This window comes from Quercus suber, unplaced genomic scaffold, assembly GCF_002906115.3.
Source record: "Quercus suber isolate HL8 unplaced genomic scaffold, Cork oak 2.0 scaffold_111, whole genome shotgun sequence".
NCBI lineage: Eukaryota > Viridiplantae > Streptophyta > Magnoliopsida > Fagales > Fagaceae > Quercus > Quercus suber.
The window spans coordinates 289561-309742 of record NW_027069576.1 but is presented as its reverse complement, the minus strand read 5'-3'; the positions used below and the strand labels follow the sequence as shown (position 1 = coordinate 309742).

Genomic DNA, 20182 nt, shown 5'->3' with positions numbered 1-20182 from the left:
TTCCATTCCATTCCCTCCTTTCAAGCGGAGTCTAAGAATCAAAATGCACTACTTTCACTACCACCACAACCACCATCTATTCTTCATTTAACATACATAACAATCAAAATGCAGAAAAAAAATATGTTAGCAGACTTAAACTTATAATTGATTTGATTAACAATTAAAGTGTTAATTTTGGTGGGTTTCTTCTCTACTTAAACTCTTAAAGGCTACTACAAACTTCATAACTCAATTAAATTTTTATCTCAACTCCATCTCAGCCATTACTAATACAGCTCCATATATATTCTAGCTTTGAGAGTAAAAGAAAGAGAAAAACCAGCCATTATTAAAGAACTGGGTTTCATTTGTTCAAACTTTGTTGTGACATAGACTCACAAACAAAGAGAGAGAGAGAGAGAGAGAGAGAGAGAGAGAGAGAGAGAGAAAGAGAGAGAGAGAGAGAGAGAGAGAGAGGGAGTGAGTTACCGGCGGACGGCGGTAGGTGTCTAGGCTGTGGTTGTGACTCATGAATGGTGAGCTTGCTGAGCTGCAAGAGGCAACTCACGATCAGTGGTTCCACGGACTTAGGCAAGAGCGAAAGATACTGAGATAAAGTGTCGGCCTGAAAGAGTTGAATGGCTGAGAAAAATGCCATTTATACCAGGCAAAAATCAGCAACCCTAGCTCAAAATGACGCAGTTTTGATATATTTTGTTTTTTAATTACTGAATGAAACGAATTGTTTTTGCAATGAAGTAACCAACAGTGAAGAAAACATTCAAATAGTTAGATTCTCAGAACGATACAAAATATCGCCATATCGGTCGGTAAGAACCAACTTGGTTTGGAGTTGTAGTTCCGATGGTAGCACCGCACCGGTGTCGGAGCGAAATTCTCCATCTGATTGCCGGCCTCGGCTCAGTCGGTCGGTGACAGCGGCGGTACGGTTGGGTCGGCGTTGGTCGGTTGGGTCGACTTCGGCATCACTCTGCTCACCCCTAGTCTCAAAGACTCGGTTTCCATAGTCTGATCACGTCTGATGTGGCGTTTTTTCCACGTGACGCACATATGGAAATCGAGTCTCTAAGACCCAATTTATAAACCCTAACAAAACAAATATAATGGCACACCCTTTACAGTTTACACCTTCTCATCAGAGAAGAAAGAGAGAGAGAGAGAGGAAAAAAAAAAAAAAACCCAAAAACAGATCGAAGTGGGTGGCTTCAGCTCGACGTGGGCCATGTGTGGTCGTGGGGCGTGGGTGGCCATCGGTGCTCGTGGCTAGCTGTGGGTCAGGTTAGATCGCTGTGGGTCACAGGTCATGGGTCAGACCGACCTTTCCTCCACCATGCCACCACCTCATCGGGCTATAGATTACACAAATGAAACCCAGAAATCACCGCCCTCTCCTCCACATGCATTGCACTCGATCAGCCTTATTTTTCACCCTTCGTCGTCACCAACAACGATGGGATTGATTGGTTTTCTAGGTTTTATTTTTCTGTATTTCTAGGTTTTATTTTTCTGGTTTTTTGGGTTTCATTTTTCTGAGTTTTAATTTTCTGGCTTCTGGGTTTTATTTTTCTAGGTTTCATTTTTCTGGTTTTCTGGGTTTTATTTTGTGGGTTGATTGGGTGGGATTGAATGTGATGGTGGTTGGGTTGTGGTAGTTCGGTGGTGGTTAGGTTGTGTTGTTTTAGCCCTGAATCTCTCTGGGATTTCTTAAATTTTTTTTCGGTGAGGTGAGGTGAGCTCTCTGAGATTTCTTAAATTTTTTTTTTGGGTATTTCTGGGAAGACTTGAGACTTATAATTTTTTTTGGTTTATAAATCGAGTCTTAGGGACTCAAGTTCCAAGTAGGTGCTACGTGGAAAAAATGACACATCAAACCTGATCAGAACATGAAAACTGACTATCAAAGACTCGATTTATAGCCCAAAAATGGAGCCTCTTAGACTCGAGATGTTAGTCAAAAATACAGTTTGAAAACATTGCCTACTAACTAGATAGTTAGGAAATCTTGGTTAAATTCCAATTTTGGTCTCTTTTTGTTGTGAATTGTAGAGTTTTCTTGCACTAATATTTTGCTACACACACGTTTTCCTTTTCTTTTATTTTCTTTTTTTTTCCCCCCTGAAATTATTAAGATACTCCTAGTCCTAAGTGAATGGATTTTTTTTTTTTTTTTTTAATTTAACACCAAAATCTTAACAATTTCATTAGTTAGCATCGTTTCCAAACTATTTAAGAAAATAACATCTCAAGTCTCTTAAACTCAAGTATACTGTAGTAACTTGAGTCTCAAGGACTCGAGTTTATATGTTAAGGGTGGAACTTGAGTCTTAAGGACTCGAGTACCCACAAACCAACAATACCCATGAAACAACAAACAACAAACAACAAACCAGAAGACATCGTAGAGAACAAACCAGGGAGAAACCACTAGAGACACTAAAGAGAACAAACCTAGAAAACAATAAAATCAAACCCAAGCACACTAGAGACAACAAACCCAGAGAGAAACAACAAAATCAAGCAACAAATCCAGAGAGAAACAAAAAACCCAAGTTGTTCTTGTGCCGAAATCAAAGCTACCGTGGGTTTGGTTTTGGATTTGGGGATTTTTTTTTTTTTTTTTTACTATGGGGTTCACTTAGTCATATTTTTACTATAGACTAGATTTTAACATTGAAATCAAGTTCATTATACTTGATTTAGCACACCAAAATCGAGTCTATAACACTCGAGATGTTAGTTTCTTAAGTAGTTTTGGAAACATACTAACTAACAAAATTGTTAGCATTTTGGTGTTAAATTGCAAAAAAAATCTCTAAGTGAATGGGTGCTCCACAAGTCTATGGGGGCCTTTTTCTGGTATTTTTTTTCTATCACATCCGTCATATAATATAAGTTTTAAAAAAAAAAAACCATAAGACTTCATTTCATATTGAATCATAGAATTTATTTTGTGTTTTAAATTTTAAGACTTTTTTGGATTGGTTTTTTACTAGCATAATTTGTATTGTTGTTTCATCTTAAATCTTAACTAGGTAATCCTCATCGACTTTCGAGACCTTCTTTCTCTTTATTTTTATTTTCCATTTGCAACAAGTGGAGGGGGTTTGAATACAAATTTTCCACGAAGTCAGAATCGAGCAAATGTATTGTGTAACAATGCTCTCTCTCTCTCTCTCTCTCTCTCTCTCTCTCTCTCTCTCTCTCTCTCTCTCTCTCTCTATTTTTTTTTTTTTTTTTTTTTTTTCCTTAAGTTTTATAAGGGACAAACTAATCCTTCCTTCCCTTTTTATACTTATACTACTAGGACTTTTTTTTTTTTTTGCAAAATACCATTTTGGAACATATATTTTAGAATCACGGTCAATTTCGTCCTTATCATTTTCTACTTACCCTCAATTTGGTCTTTACCATCAACACATTGATAAAAAAAAAAAAAATGTCTATGCAACTAATAGATTGCATAGTTAGATTTATAATCAACATAGAAATATAAGAGAATAAGAATTAATGATAATGGGGAAGAGAAAACATTGATTAGAACAATAAGTAGTGTTTTTTATAAAATAAAAAATAATAAAACAAAAAGAAAAAGCTGTAAAACAAAATAATAATAAAAAAGTTGTGCGTAGGAATATATAAAATAGAAAAAATTACACTAAAAAAACTATGTATAGAAAGAATTTTCAATTGTGAGGCTTAATTTAGTATTTTGTTTGTTATTTTATTTCGAAGATTTTTTTTTTTTTTTGAGAAGATTATTTCGAAGAAGTTGAGAACAATAAATAAATAAATAAGTTGATAATAACAAATGTTTCAAAATATTTAGAAACTGTTTGTTTTTGACATATTGTCTATTTTCTAAGAAAGCTATTCCCAACAAAAACTGTGTATATGTACATGTGAAGGGGAGAAAATTTTTTATGTCAACAATTAAGCTTTTATATTTATCCAAAAAAACTGAAAAAGCAATAGAACAAAAGTTGATAAGAACTAATAAATTGATGTTTTTATCTAAAAGTTATAGTATATGATATGATATGAAATAGGTGAGTCATGTTATGTTATTTCTTCTTGTTATTCTTAGATTATCCGAGAAACTTAATTTACAGTACAAAATTTGTTATTTCTTCTTGTGGTTTTTATGGTTGTGGTTGATACATATTTGTTTTTAATTTTTTTTATAAACTTAAATGCTGACATGACATTTTTAAATGGCAAATAAAATTTTTATTATTATTTTTATTAGCCACATAAGCTTCAAGTGTGCTAACTTTGCAATCAATTAGCCACATAGGCTAGCGCGTATTAGAGACAAGTTGCAATTTGGGGAGTGTTCAGGTGTGTCAAAAGAATCCCGTGGTGGGGGATCGACAATTTTCTAGAAGAAAGGAGTGGATTTACATATTGAGTCCTCTTCGTTAAATCATATTGATGTGATAATCAACAAAGGGAATGATAATAACTGAAGATTTACGGGATTTTATGGGGCACCAAAACACAACTTCGATTTAATTCATGGAGGTTATTAATGGACATCCATTAGTGATTTTTGTTACCTAGGTTATGCGCAGGTGATTTCAATGAGATTGCAAAATCACATGAGAAAAAAGGGGGAAGATTGAGACCGTATAATCAATGAAAGAATTTAGGGACGTGTTGGATGAATGCTGACTTATGGATTTGGGTTTTGTGGGCAGCAAGTTTACTTGGTTTAAGAATTGTGTAAACAATATAGCAATTTGGGAAAGGTTAGACATGGCAGTTGGGACTACAGATTGGTTTGCTTGATTTCCAGCAAAAAAAAGTTATGATTTTGGAGTGTGCATCATCTGATCATAAGCCTTTATTGATCCATCCTAGTGGGGTTCCAAAAAAGCTGCAAAAACCATGGAGGTTTGAGCAAGTGTGGCTAGAAGATGAAGGATGCCATGAGACAGTGACTTTAGCATGGAGAGAAAATGCCGAAGGAAATCCTTTGAATTGAGTGACAAAAAAAATTGAATGTGTGTCACTCCAAACTACGAGGGTGGAGCTTGAGAAAAAAAAAACATCATGATGTGCATTGATAATTGCTTAATTTTGCATATTTATATCATTATTAGAAAGTATTATCATACTTATTTTGATTTAATTCAGACATTTTATATTTGGTTTTGGAATAATGCTGAATAATCAATTTTGTGCTTAATTGAATTTTATTGCATGAATTTGTCTTTAATAGAAGAATGGAATTAAATAAGTGGATTTATGCAAAAAAATAAAACTAATGGACTTTACTTTTACAAGGACCATGATGAAGTTAAAGAAGGTCAACCCAGTTAAATTTAAGTCCAATTGGGGCAAGGAACCAAAGGAAATTTGCATCAAATCCAAGTCCAATTTGGATTAGGATTCCAGCCTGCATATCAATTAGTATTTTTGACATAACTTTCGGCTTAGAAGTTCAATTTAGATGATTCAAGTTGAGCTGGAAAGTTAACTTAAAGGGATACAACTTTGTAGTTTACCAAAAGTCTAAATTCTGACGTTAAATGAGCCAAAATCGTCAGTTAATTGAAACCTAAAAATCTCTAATTTTTTCCAAATGATAATTCAACTTGTAATAGGATTCCTTGACCTATTTAAAGGCCTTTTAAGGCAAAATTCAGGGAGGCTAGTGCTAGGGCAGGGGGTTGAACATAGAGAGCATGGATACCTCTTTGGTTTTTTTTCCATGACAGTTAGTTTTATTTTATTTGTCTAGTTTAATGTTTAGTATTTTATTTTTGTGTTTTCTTGCAATTACCATGAATAGCTAAATTTATAATTAGGGTTAAGGATGAAACCTTATTAAGGATTATCAATAATATTTATGTGATTTGATTTTTCCCACAATAGTTGTTCTCGAATGATTTAAATTGTTCTTGCTTCATATTAATTGACTAAGATGGGATTCTAGATATGAGTTCAATCATGTTTTTCTCATGATTTAGGATTTGTCTTAATTAATTGAATAGTTGGTTTATTATTTCTTAATTTTAAAATTGCATATCTCTTGTGATTTGTTTGTCTACGAATACAATTGATGATTTGATTTTATACCTAGAAAGTGAAGAAGAGAATGCTTTAGATATTTAAATAGAAGTTTTAATGGTAATATTTTCCATGGTAACAATAGTGATTTTTAGATTATCATGTATTGGTTGGGAAAAATTAATGATCATAAATATATGCTGATATGAATTAACAAGGCAGATTCCAAAATCTTAATTTCTGTCTCTAGATTGTTTATATTTCTTTATTGTTTTATATTATATCTTTCCTTAGTTTAATTATTTGTTTAGTTTATTTAATTTCAAAACAACCAATTTTTATTAAACTAGATTAGAATTAATTTGGTTAAGGTTTAAGTAATTTTCCTACATTCATTCAAGTCCTTGTGGCTTTAATCTTGTTCTTGTTAAACTATACTTTGGTACGGTTCGAATACTTGCAAGTACTTTAAATTTTCACAACACATCACAAAAAGCTTAACTGAAAAGCAAAAGCAATTAAAACAAGCGGAGGAAGCGGCTCTGAGGGGAGAATGGGTTGAGGATAGGATTCAGGTAAAGGAGGAGATGGCAGGTTTGCTACTTATAAAAGAAAAATAATGGTCGCAACGTTCGAAGTCTTTGTGGTTGAAATCAGGCAATAAAAACTCTAGTTTCTTCCATAATAAAGCTTCACAACATTTTAGAAGGAATAGAATCCTGGGCCTCAAAGATGCAACTAGAGTTTGAAGGAGTGGGGAGAATAATGTGGCTGGGGTGCTACTTAAGTATTATGCATACTTGTTTACCTCATCAGACCTAAGGGAAATAGATGAAGTGGTGCAATTTACAAACAAAGTAGTGACCGATGATATGAATAAGGATATTAAGGAATTGGTTGGAGAGTTTTCAAAAAGTGAAGTAGAAATGGCATTAAAACAGATGGCTCCTTTTAAGGCACCTGGTCCGGATGAGATGGCACCAATTTTCTACCAACACTATTGGAATAGCATTGGGGATAAAGTGACAGAAGCTATTCTATTGAGTCTCAATACTAGAAAGCTCTTGCTAGGTTTGAATCATACTTTTCTGATTGGGATTTTGTATTTGGAGATTTTTTGGATGGAACTGTTACAGATTGTGGGTTGTGTGTGTGTGTGTGTGTGTTGTTGTTGTTGTTGTTGTTGTTGTTGTTCTTCTTCTTCTTCTTCTTTTTTTTTTTTCTTTTTTCTACTTCTCCTCTCAAGAATATCCCTTTGGATTTTCAATGAACAACAAAGAGCTCCTAAGACTCTCTCAAAATTGCTAGTTGTTAGCTTTTGTGAACCCAGCAGCTTATGGCACAATTGCTAGCCATTTGATCTGTATTTTAACCCCCTTGAACCCAACGACTCAATGGATCGGAAAAGCACAGAGCACATACATAGAGTGCATGCCTCACCCTTTTCAAATCCTTTTCTATTAAGTATTTGTCTGGATTCGCGTCCACGTCTACTGCATTTACGTTTTCAACTTTTTTTTTTTTTTTTTTTTTGCCGTAAAGTTTGACTTTTCACCCATGCACTGTTCACGTGTTTCAGATTTTCTCTGACAAAGTGCACTGTTTTAGCACTGCTCACACACTGTTCATAAGACCCACAAACACTTTATTCAGAAAAAAAAATATTAAAAATGGGTCTCACGATACTATTAACACATTTAAAAATTATTTTGATACAATGTTTTCAGTTTTCAGTAAAATAAGTTGTATCCAAACGGACCCTAATATCATAGAAAAGGACCCTAATAAGTTGTATCCAAAATAGATCAAAATAAAACAATAAAGTATCATACCTTGTAAAAATGCAATGACATTTTATTTTTTTCTTAAACTTCTTTTTTTGTTGTCCCGTTTACTAATCCAAAAATTCACACAATTTTCTTAGGCGAGCTTTTTGTTTTTTAATTTTTAAATTTATTTTTATTATTTTATATACCAATTAAAAGTAAAAATTAAAATTAAAAAAAAAAAAAAAAAAAAACAAACAAAAACAAACAATCAAACAAACAGTTTTATGCACTCACCCACCCCTAAAACAATAAAAATACTTGGGAGAAAAGTACTTTCATCCCTTTATGTATAGGGTAGTTTCATTTCCCCTAAACTTTAAAATTGAACAATTTTTCTCTTTATATTTTGGAAACGAGCAAATATCCCCTATTGATACTCTCTTAGTTGCCTTATCGAAATCTTATGATTATTAGAATATTTCATTGTGCAATATCTAAAATACTACCACTAAATTTTAGTATTCTAAAATTTTTCTTTGTGCATTTTGAGTTTTATTCTTTTACGATAGTCATGCTTGGAAAGTTAAAATGATGATATAGGGTGTTTTATTTGTTACAGAACATTAATCTACTAGGTTTAAATCTTCTAGACTTATAATTTTATTTAATGGAAAGTTCGATGACACATACTTTTTATTCTATTGTTTTTTTTTTTTTTTTTTAATTTCTTTTCTTCCTTAAAAAGGTGTTCATTAAAAACCAAGTAAGCTAAACATTGTTGCTAGACTTATAAAATATAAGGTAATAAAATAAGAAGTATGAATAACAAAATCTTCATTTTGCATGATTGCAGTTATTTGATGAAAAGCTTCAATTGTAGCTAATGGCATCATTCATTGCAAAAATTTAAATATTGTAACAATATATTAGCAAAACTCAATTGCTTATCATTGAAGATGATGATATTGTTTTTAGCAAATAGGTTCTAAGAAACTATTAGGTGACGTTTGATATGAGGTAATATTTTAGGATTCTTGGAAATGTTGAAAAATTCTTACATTTGGTTGCAAATTACACAAGAGTATCTAGATTCCCTCTCAATACCCTTTTGTGAGAATGTGGGTTTTCTTTTAAAAACGTAGATATCCACATTCCCACACTTGGATAAAGTTGCATTTTGTATAAATTGACAATTTTACCCTTTCTTCATATCCTTTAATCAATAGAAATAAAATAAAAAATCATTATTATTATAAATTGATAATTACATGTCATTTAAAATATATAGTATACTATGTTTATTGAATTTTTCATGATTTATAGTCTATATTTTGTTTCTCATAATTTATTTGGAAGAAGATTAAAAGAGAGAGAGAGAGAGAGAGAGAGAGAGAGACTTAATGTTGTATTTACAAATCAAATGATATTTTGGAGAAAAAATTTCTAATTCTCAAATTTTTTATTAGATTCCAAATCAAACCAAACATATAAATAATTACATTCTCAAACATCTAGATTGCCAAGCATTATATTTCTAGGGATCTAGATGTCGGGATGATGTAGATTTCCCAGTATCAAATGCCACCTCATAGTAAACAGATATTCATGATAGCTACTCTAAGTTTAAGTACATGGTTCCATGCTTCTTCAAATTGAAATTCTATCATAATTTTCTCACTTAAAGGGCAGCACATGCAAGGCATGTGCATCCCAATTAGTGTTGGACAAATGAGTAAAATTTCAGATTGGGATAATAAATGAAATGAGGATTTTTGCACATTTTTTGAAAACTGAGAAGATAAAATAGAGGTTAAAAATAATGGAATGATAAAATAGAAATTAAAACCATAAATAAAAGTAAAATCGAAATCAAAGTTAACACGATAGATGAGAGAGAGATTGGAGAGTTTATGCGCATCCTTTAATTTATTTATCATTGGGAAGTTTGTTTCATTGGGAGGACGCTCGTGCAACGTGGTATGCATCATAATTGAGGGACAAAAGTATCATTTTATCACATCCTCTTTTACTTCAAAATTAATTTTCCCTATAACATTTAGAATGAGGACTAATAATTTAATGATTTATATGATTTAATATATGACAAACTTCTTCCAACTTACTATATAACAATTTAAATGACCATCCGTGTATACTTGAGTCACATAATCAATTAATGAATGATGTAGATTGTTCAAATAATTTAATTATACATGTGATTTAATATTGTATGAATTGCTACATAACTAATTGAAGTAGGTGCTTCCATACCAATTTGGAAATAAGCTCTATCCAAAATAAATTATCCTCAAATTAACATAAAATAACAAGTATAAAAGAATAAATAGTGATAATTTCATTGCCAACCCAATGAGAAATTTTAACCAAAATCATATTTTCAATATGAGTTCAATAAGTCAGTGTTTTCCCTAAAAATCTAATAGGCTGGATTAGAAATCAATTAATGAATGATGTAGATTGTTCAAATAATTTAATTATACATGTGATTTAATATTGTATGAATTGCTACATAACTAATTGAAGTAGGTGCTTCCATACCAATTTGGAAATAAGCTCTATCCAAAATAAATTATCCTCAAATTAACATAAAATAACAAGTATAAAAGAATAAATAGTGATAATTTCATTGCCAACCCAATGAGAAATTTTAACCAAAATCATATTTTCAATATGAGTTCAATAAGTCAGTGTTTTCCCTAAAAATCTAATAGGCTGGATTAGAGGTGGTAAAATTGGACACGACCTGCGAACCTAGCACGACACGATACAAAATTAGCAGGTTATGGGTTGAAATTTAATGGGTTAGTATTATATTCGAGTTGACATGACTGGTCTGTTTAATAAATTAGTTAAGTTAGTGCCCAATATATGAAACCCATTTGACTTATTTGCCCCTTTTACTTAAATGACAATTTACCAATATAACTCTTAAATTCTAAGTATATAAACTTATTAGTTGTTGTAGTTTATTTTCTTTAACATATTATGAATGATTATTTGTAATATTAAGATATGTTTTAATTTTGAATGATTATTTGTGATACAATATTAAGATATGTTTAAATACGTTGTGTTAGGGTTGAGGAATCTTGACCATTTAATAAATATGTCGGCTTAGTGTTGACTCATATAATCGAATACTCATGAGTCGACATAACACGAACCTGACACGCGAACACAAATCGATCATGCCCCATTGTGCTGAATTGATAAGGCCTCTTAAGTTGTTCACTTATTTCTATGAAGTTAATTTTGAATCTAAAACTAAGAAAGTAATACCATTATCTTATTAGCTAAACCAGTAAAAGTATCTTTTTTTCTCTCTCTTTTTTTTTTTTTTTTTTGATAAAAAGGAAAGCTACCAAGAAAAAGCTTCTATTTTCTACAACCATCTCCCCCTTTGCAATACAGCCATCCACAGCCAGTTTTACATCCTTTGCAAGACAGCACACAGGCTTAAGATTCCTTGGTCTCTTCTGCATCAACCCACCATGAAACGGGGCCCAAACCATCTTCATCAATTGATCCCTAACAAACAGAAATTAATTAGACTCCTATAAAGATGAGCATTCCAAGTGCCAGAGATGAAACCGATTGATATATAGTAATGAGACGCTGCTCAACAATTTGGGGAGCTACCTTAGGGTCCAAGCATATGTAGTAATGAGACTCTCTCTCTCTCTCTCTCTCTCTCTCTCTCTCTCTCCCCTTAAAACAAATAATAGTAATAATAAAATAATTCAAATAGTTTCATCTCATGTTAGATCACCAGACATACACAGGAACTGTTCACAAGCACAAACTATATTGTTTTCTACGCTAAATATAAATATAAATTAAGTGATGCCCTACAAAAGTATAATGCAATTATGAGTGTGTTCATATTATGCATTCACATCATCGACAGTACATGTATTATCAACGTTTAAATTAGAAGTAACCTTGTTATAGTTCTGCTACATGACAAGTTGAAGGCAAAGTCATGACAACAATAGCAATAAAAACAATAACAATACCATAAGATACTACCCTTCAAAATAGAAACCCTTTTTAAAACCTTCCACCATTCTGTTTTGAATATATTATTAGACATAAAAGGTTTTTGGTTTGATAACTGATAGAAAAATTTATTTTATTACAACATATGAAGCAAAGAGAAATACTGGAAGGGAGTTGCCCGTTAATGTGTAGAATGTAGCAGCTTGTCTTATACTAGTTCAGATCTTAACTTTCAGAATCCAGCCCTAAGCTGATGCTGCTCTCTAAAGGATCTCATATAAGTTTGTAATTGAAACAACACAGATAAAGACCAGCCAAACATACATATTTATGGATATATGTATATACATACTGATAAGCCATGATAGGATGCCATCCTATCAAGATTAATAGGTTGTCATCCATTTACATAAATGCATTACCCTTTAGGAGACCTGCCCCCCATAAAAACCTTCTACGTGAGACCATCCCTTCACTGTAAGTCCTAACACAAGGTTAGAATTCTAGCTCTTCCAAAGTGGTATTTCACTAACAGCTCAGGCTTCCCAAGGAGGGAAAAATTTCAAAAGAATTGAACGAGAAGCCATATGAGGTAAAAATCTCATTTAGAGTTCTGTAGAGTGGGAGTAAAGGTGACTTATCTATCAACCTTTCTACTATCACCCATGAAAGCACCGACACGGCTACAGGGGTGCCGCACCAGCATCTAACGCGGCCCGACGTGGGGTGCGGTGGGCGATGCCACAGCCCACATGTCGGTGCTTCTTTTTTTTTTTTTTTTTTTTTTTTAGTTTCCGGATTAGTGCCGATTTAGGTCAAATTGGTTTGTATCGGCTGGCTGAAACCAACCGATTCAGGCTGATATTGGCCGATTCAGTCTAATACCAGCTGATTCAAGCCGATACCAGCTTTGAATCAGGCCGAAATTCAAGTAAGAATTAAAAATAAAAATAAAAAATAAATAAAAAGGAAAGAAAGAAAAAGAAGAGTGCAAAAACATCTTTAAACAAACAAACAAACAAAAAAAAAACCATCACTGCCTCCCTGCCTCTCTACTCTCTGCCTCTCTCTGCTCTCTGCCTCTCTCCTTGTATTCTAATTTCAATGTTTTAGTTTCAAACTTGTGGATTGTATAATTTATGAACATCATGTTTTAGTTATCATCTACTATTGCTCTTAAATTTGGTATATGTTTATATAATGTGAAAAAGTATGCTTAACTACATATAGAAAATATAAATAAAAATATTTTTAATAATTTTTACCCGTACCCTACTTTTTCAAAAATTGCCCAGTCCTGCACCCGTACCTGCACCTAAATCTGGAAAGGCACCCGTGCTTCATAGCGTATCACCCACCAAAAACCAAACTCTACCTCACATAAAGTTGCTTGAGTATACCAAAAGGAAATTTTGTATAAAGTCTACTTCTTGTTATTATTATTTTTTGACGTGGACTGGATACCTGATTCCTTCTAAGAATCCTAATACCAACCTAACAAAATGGCAAGTGATTCTTGATTTCATCTTCGATTTTACGAATGTTCTACATCTCTTCTTTAATAATCATTTTTTTATAATAATTTTTGTGATTTAATAGTTTAAGGTAGTCCTATCAAGAGGAAAGATAACAATGTGAAAAATTATGAAATTTTGTGCTTCTTTAAAATAAAAAAAAATAAAAAAAAATAGGCATAATGATTTTACTTATACATGAGAAAGTATTTGACATTGCACAATAACCAAAGATATCACTCATTTGACTCTACCAATTTATAAAAAAGAAAAAATAGTCTTGATTTTTCTTTTAAGTAAAAGAGTCTTGCATTTATGGTTTGTAGATCCACTTGTATGGATTGGATAACTAAAATATTTTTGAAAAAAATGGCTAACGCATTATCAATCTTGATAGGGCTGCTTTCTATAATTGTGTACTTATAATTTTATATAGACATAAAATATTACAAGATAGTATTGGTAAACGTGTCAAGCGCACACTTGATTAACGTAAAGTGCACATTTTATAAATATAATGTATAACTAAACTCTTCACACATAGCCAAAGCACATGTTCAAAGGCTCTTCTTTTTTTAATACAAAATATAATCTTTTTAAGTTGTATCCGCAAGTTTTATATTTTAAGTACAAAATGTGTCCTAATTTTAGGGAATTTGAATTTTACTTTTTACATATTTTTTAATCAATCTTATATTTTGAGAATTTGGAATTTTTATGTGGGTACGTTGTGGGGTTGTTAATGGATAGAGTAATTGCACAAAATTTGTCTATTTTGCCTATTAGCTCAAATGGATAGTGCAATTGCACAAAATTGTGAGTTCAAATTTTATAAAAGTTATTTCAATTTCTTAAAAATTTTATATAGTAAATTTGAAAACAATTATCAATGGAAAAATCATAATAATCTAGTCATATAAAGTTTATATGGAATATTTTCTATAATTCTTTTGCACTTTATAAAAATACATGATTTTGAGAGCTATGATAGAAATGAAGTATATGGTTTGATCAATATATATATCCAAAAGTAAAAGACCAAAAGGCAGAAGATAATAGATTATCCTTGTTCATGTCTTTTGATATGTAAACAAAAATTGTTTGTGTTATACACCATCTTAAGAATAATGTTTGTATAATAATAACATTCCATATCATTTCCATCAAGATTGAGTAATTAATTTTAATGCTTCACATATTTTTTAGATGAAAAAAAAAAAGCGCCTATGGGTGGTTTGGGTGCTTCTTCAAAAAGCACCAAAAAAAGCAATGTCTAAGGCGCGTTTCATTATACAAGTTTCTTTGGCCAAGTGAAGTGTTTGGACCTAAGGTTTGAGCTTCAAGCTTTAAGTGTGCCTAAGTTCGCTTTTAACGAAACTGGTATGAGATCAAGGAAGTTGCAACATATGCCAATCAAATTATAAGATTCAGGAGATGAACTTACAGTAATCACCATAGGGGCAAACGGCTTTGCTTCTTTTGGCTGCTCAATTGGAATTGGAGGATAATTTACATTGTGAACTCGAAACTTGATCTGCCATGCCATGCTTAAAACCAAAAGTTAGAAAAACCTTGCACTTTCATATGTTTGAACAATAGCTATAACGTGTCAAACGACCAATAGCATAGCAAATATGAACCTCATCAATCCCATCAATAATATATGGTTCTTCATCATACTCCCACTCCCATGTGCCTTTGTCCCTGCAGTAGTCATAATAGTGTAAATGGTTAATCATTAAGCATATTGATTAAAGATGAGTCATAAAATGATTAAAACGAACTTATGCAGGATTTGGTAATGCATTCAAAAAAAAAGATCAAATATTGAACCAAGCAGGGACCTTACTTCTTATTTGGGTCTGGCTTGAAGCTCGATGGCTTTGGAAAAAGATGAGCAGGTATATAAATGTCATCAAAAAATCCAATTGATACTGCCATTTAGAGTCAACATCAGTATCCAGGCACCAGGTAACATTTTTTATTACTTAAGAGAGAGAGAGAGAGAGAGATGAGGAAAGTATTATTGGTGAGTTATAGGGGCACCCAGTGGGTCTTAACCCATGACCTCACTCCTCAACTTACTCTTATAAGGAAAGGATATGTCATTTGAGCTGGAGCTCATTGGCAAGAAAGTTTTACATCAGTAGCACTTGATAAGAAAAAGACCAATTACATAATTCTTGTAAATGAGAACCTGACCCTAACAATTTAGAGTATCCAGCTTTGATCACAACCTATCAATGTCAGACCAGTTGCTGAAATTCTTTACAACTCAGACTAGCCCAAAAAAAACAAGCAATGGTTTATCAATTCTTAAGCCATGATCAAGATCTTCAGCTGAATTCATAAACATGCCTCTAAATAAGTTAATTTGGGCTCATTAAGGTTGAATTATGATAACTAGGTTTGAGAAACCAACAGGATATATGCAGTACATACTATTATCACCAATAAATTCCTAACCATCAATTAAATTATGTTGCAATGTCTTAATCTTCTGTGACAAAAACTAATGTACAAGAGTATCATGAACAAACTTGAAGTTTTTATAAAGACAAGAAAAGGTGATAAAGAAGTTAGTATGAAAGGAGTAATAGCCTCTATTAAACCCTTCCAACCAACCACAGTCCCGGCCCTGAGAGAGAGAGGTTTGCCACAAAACTAAGAAATGAAAATGAGGCCCATGAGAGTAGAATGACAGGAGAGAATTATGCAGCTGAACCAAAATAGGAAGAGAAGAATATAATATTTCAATGATTGGGGCCATTTTATCTTAGTAGCCAACAGGAGACTAGTCTTAATAGCCATAGTTGTAGCTCAGAATATATGTCCCTTTTTGCCACTTACCATTCATTAATCAAGATCTAGGGGTGAGGAAAAAGTTTTCATCAAAGAGAGGACTCTATTATGACCTAGGATACACACAAGTGGACAAATATTTTAGATCAGCCAAAAAATATTGAATTCTGGGTAAGAAATTTGATGAAGACTCAAAAAACAATTAGATAAAAAAGAAGAAAGAAAATCTACTAAGGTAATGATTTTTTCCTCCACAACCAGTTAAAACTGCCATCATTCACTGCTTCATACCTGTGGAAAAAAATATATCTGAAAGGAGCATTCAGCTCATGACTTGATAAACTTGAATGAAACACAAAGTTACCTTCGTAGAAAACAGAGGTTTGCTCAACTAACCTCATAACAGTCATACCTAAGAAGAAATGACTCACCAGTTGAGTTCTCAACTAATTACGACCCAATACAAGTTGATCAAAATTAGCTGGATTAATTAGTTTCCATGCCAGGATGAAACTAGAAGATTAAATTTTAGCCCCAGACCCACCAAAAGCACAAAAGAAGAGCACATTATTCACATGGAGCAAGTGTGATGAATAAAATAATACTTGTACCAAATAGAAGGAACAGTTAAACCAAAAAAAGAAAGAGATCCAGAGCACTAGTCGCATTATGGTCAAATAAGTAAAAGAAACACAAGACATACAGCGTAAACCAGTGGCATTAGATTCTTTAACTTTTGCAGCAATAATCTCTCCCACAAATGGACGGAACATTATCAGTCTAAACACAACCTGCCCAAATATAAAAACAAGAACATCAAGTTTTTTTATAATTAATGACATTACAATGTAGAGATGTCCATTGCAAGCAAATAAGCCAATTGTGTCTTATAAAACAGTTGGACAAGAAATCCAGTTGTACATAATCAAACACCACCACCATCACCAATCCACTGAAGAAGGGAAAAAAGGTGCTAAGGAAAATAAAACAGGCCTTCAAAAATTCTATCAGAAACATAAAAGACTCATTTAACAATGAAGTGAAATCTAAACACTCAATTAGTAAAAGCTTTGCATTGATCAAGAATAGCACATCTTGTCTTATCTGACAAAATTGAAAGCAAAATTACAATTCAGAACCCAAAACTCATTCCACACACACACATAGACATGTATATGAAAAAAGGAGGGTTACGGTAGGTTGACATATAGTGTAAAATTTAATCATTTTTTATTTTATATATAAGCGCACACACACATCAAAATTATGAGAAAAAAATTACTAAAAAGCTATTACTCTTATGAAGATTGTGAACAATGATACAATACATGGTCAAATCTGAAGACTCGTTCCTAAGAAGGACTACATCAAAAATCTTTGGCCTCATTTAACAACTTAATGAGATATTACCTTCCACACCTCCTGATAAGCTAATTTTCCCTGTGACAATTAATACATCACAAACCAAAGTTAAGGGTCTCACAAACACAGCCCCCCTCCACTACCTGTTACCCCTCTTTGAGTATGTGACTTTGCATGCGTAGAATCAGAGAAATCAAATCTGGCATAAATCTTTGCTAACATTCTTACCCAGAATCTGAACAAATGCAGGCAAGAGGATAAAAAATAAATAAATAAATAAATAAAAGAGAGTGAGAGAGAGAAAGTAGAACTAACAACAATTGACTTTTGCAATGTGACTTTTTTTTTTCTTCTTTTTGACAAGTAATGGAATTTATTTAAAGAGAACAGGTACCTAAAAACACACATGCAGAGCATACACAAGGATTCCAGTTCACAAACATGTAACGCCAGTTTATGCACATCCCTCTACAAGTCAAAATTAAGTCTAGCACACATACAGACCAAAAAAATTGGATCAAGCAGAAAGATACTAATGCTTAACAAAAAACTGCATAAAATGGAACTAATCACTTTATAGAACAAGAAAAAATAAAAAGAAACAAGAGGAGGTATGATATTAAGAATACCGTATAGGTCGCAGCACCATCACTGGGAAAGATAAAGCCACCTTCAATAGATTTGATATCATAGACAGAAACACAGAGCCCCAAGTCTGCAATAACCTTCATTATCAAAAATAAATGAAAAAGCCTTTCAAGAATCAGCAATAATAAAAATAAATCAATGATACAAGTCCAACAATTACCTTATCTAAGAAAAGTTTTTCAAGCTCTCCCTTAATAGCTTCCTCGATAGGAAGGTTAAGGAGACTAGGTGGCACGCGAAATGTGTGCTCAATTCGGCTAAGGTAGAACATTTGGACTCAGTACAAATATTTTGTAATCCAAAACTGAATCAACAAGAAAAAGGATGTGCTAAGTTACATTACATAGACTCAAAAATTATAAAAACAAAAAAAAAAAAAAAGAAAAAAAAAAAAAGAAAAGCAAAATAGAAAAAATACTTGCACAACTTGCTGTTATTATTAGTTGTTAGTTGTTACCATCCTTGTAAGCAAGCATTCAAATACCCAGTAAAATAATAAGTGATTAGTTAGAAACAATGTACTAGCAAACAACTATCAATAATTCAAGAGTAACGCTACAAAAACAAAATTTTTAAAAACATTTTTACAAACTATTGAAATGACAAATTCTTACTGGTTCTCATTTGGGCTCACTATTGACATCACTTTTTTATTTCCCAATAACCACTCACCACATCAGCAGTTTATAAAAAAAAATTGTAACATAGTTTGTAGCTTTAGCATTTTCATTGTTCAATACATAAGTAAAGGAACATGTTTTCCAAGCTCTAACAAGTTCCAAACAAAACAACAAAGCCAAGTTTTAAACTTTCAAAGTTGAAAGTTTTAAAGTATCTAAATTTCTAATGTATGTAAAAGAAACATTTATTTTTAAAACAATCATCATCGATTTGAATGAATGAATGACACTACAGCCAACTTTTTAGAGTGTATGAAGCAGATGACACTCACTATTAACGTTGCAAAGAACTCTGATGCAAACAGAATCAAAAACATCAAATGCAATTAAGCTAGACAAAGCTTTTTTGTACCATAGAAGGAATTAGACCTGTGAAAAAATTTCAAACACTCAGGCCCATCAATTGGAAATTAATCCATAATATATAATCCTATATGCATAAACCAAAAAAAAAAAATTCAGTTTGATAGTAAACATTCTGAAAAATTCAGGGAGAATCCTTTCCCCCAACACATATTATATTTTTTTCAGGAAGATTTGTGTATTTGTTGTTTTCTTTCACCAACTTCAAACATGAAATTGCTGCTAATTTTTATCGCTATATTTGTCAAATATGAGAATAATCTCTCTGGTAGCTTTAAATATGAGAATTATCTATAGTGTGGGTTTTTCTATTTTTGCAATTGCTACTGGCTGATGCAAACATTTAATCAAACAGTTGTATATCTCTCTCAGGCATTTAATCAAACAGCTCTATAGCATACTTAAAACCAACAGCTCTATAGCATACTCAGAAAATCGAACAAACAAGCTCACAGAGACCCAACCCAAAAATAAAACCAAACCAAGAGTTTCTTTTATAGAAATTTGCACATGGAGATTAAAAGAAAAAATTTTCTTTGTGGATTTAAATAACAGTACGTAAGAAAGGAGAAAAAAATACCAGGTGGTGGCTGGGGAACGGCACGGTGGAACCAACAAGGCGCCACCGGGATAATGGCGGCGAGACGACGGGAAGATGATCTGCGGTGGCTCTGGTTCTAACGCCTCTTTTCCTCTTCTCTGCCGGTGAGACCTTTGGTCACTCCTCCTCTCTCTTCTTTCTGTCGTATGCGGTTTAGTTAGGGTTTAAGGAACTCGTGCATCTCACGTGCTCCTATTCCGTCAGTGTTTTAACGTGAAAATTAATATATGGATGGGATGATAGAGTATTAATTTGGTAGATGCGTTAGTTTTGAGAGTAAATTAGTCAATAAAAAAGTTTATAGTTTCAGGAGCTTATAGGCATTTTTTCTAATTAAATTTAAAGTGTGAATTAAATTTTAATCATATATGATAATAAAGGCACAAAAGAAAAAAACATACTGGCAAA

At 32.4% G+C, this 20182-nt stretch overlaps 1 protein-coding gene across 2 annotated transcripts; it reads right to left on the bottom strand.

Annotated features, from left to right (window-relative positions):
- Positions 1 to 10989: 10989 nt before the first annotated feature.
- LOC111988963 (uncharacterized) lies at positions 10990 to 20043 on the bottom strand. Of its 2 annotated transcripts, none has more exons than XM_024020767.2 (8): positions 19754 to 20043; positions 18291 to 18434; positions 18112 to 18207; positions 16824 to 16911; positions 15168 to 15252; positions 14959 to 15022; positions 14763 to 14865; positions 10990 to 11333 (listed from the first exon to the last, which is right to left on the bottom strand). In XM_024020767.2, exons 2-7 carry the CDS (start codon positions 18399 to 18401, stop codon positions 14806 to 14808), a joined length of 504 nt encoding a protein of 167 aa, XP_023876535.2. In that variant the 5' UTR covers positions 18402 to 18434; positions 19754 to 20043; the 3' UTR covers positions 10990 to 11333; positions 14763 to 14805. The 2 variants fall into 2 exon arrangements, with proteins under 2 accessions (XP_023876535.2, XP_023876534.2); XM_024020766.2 differs by having other exon boundaries at positions 14763 to 14852; positions 19754 to 20033.
- Positions 20044 to 20182: the final 139 nt, after the last annotated feature.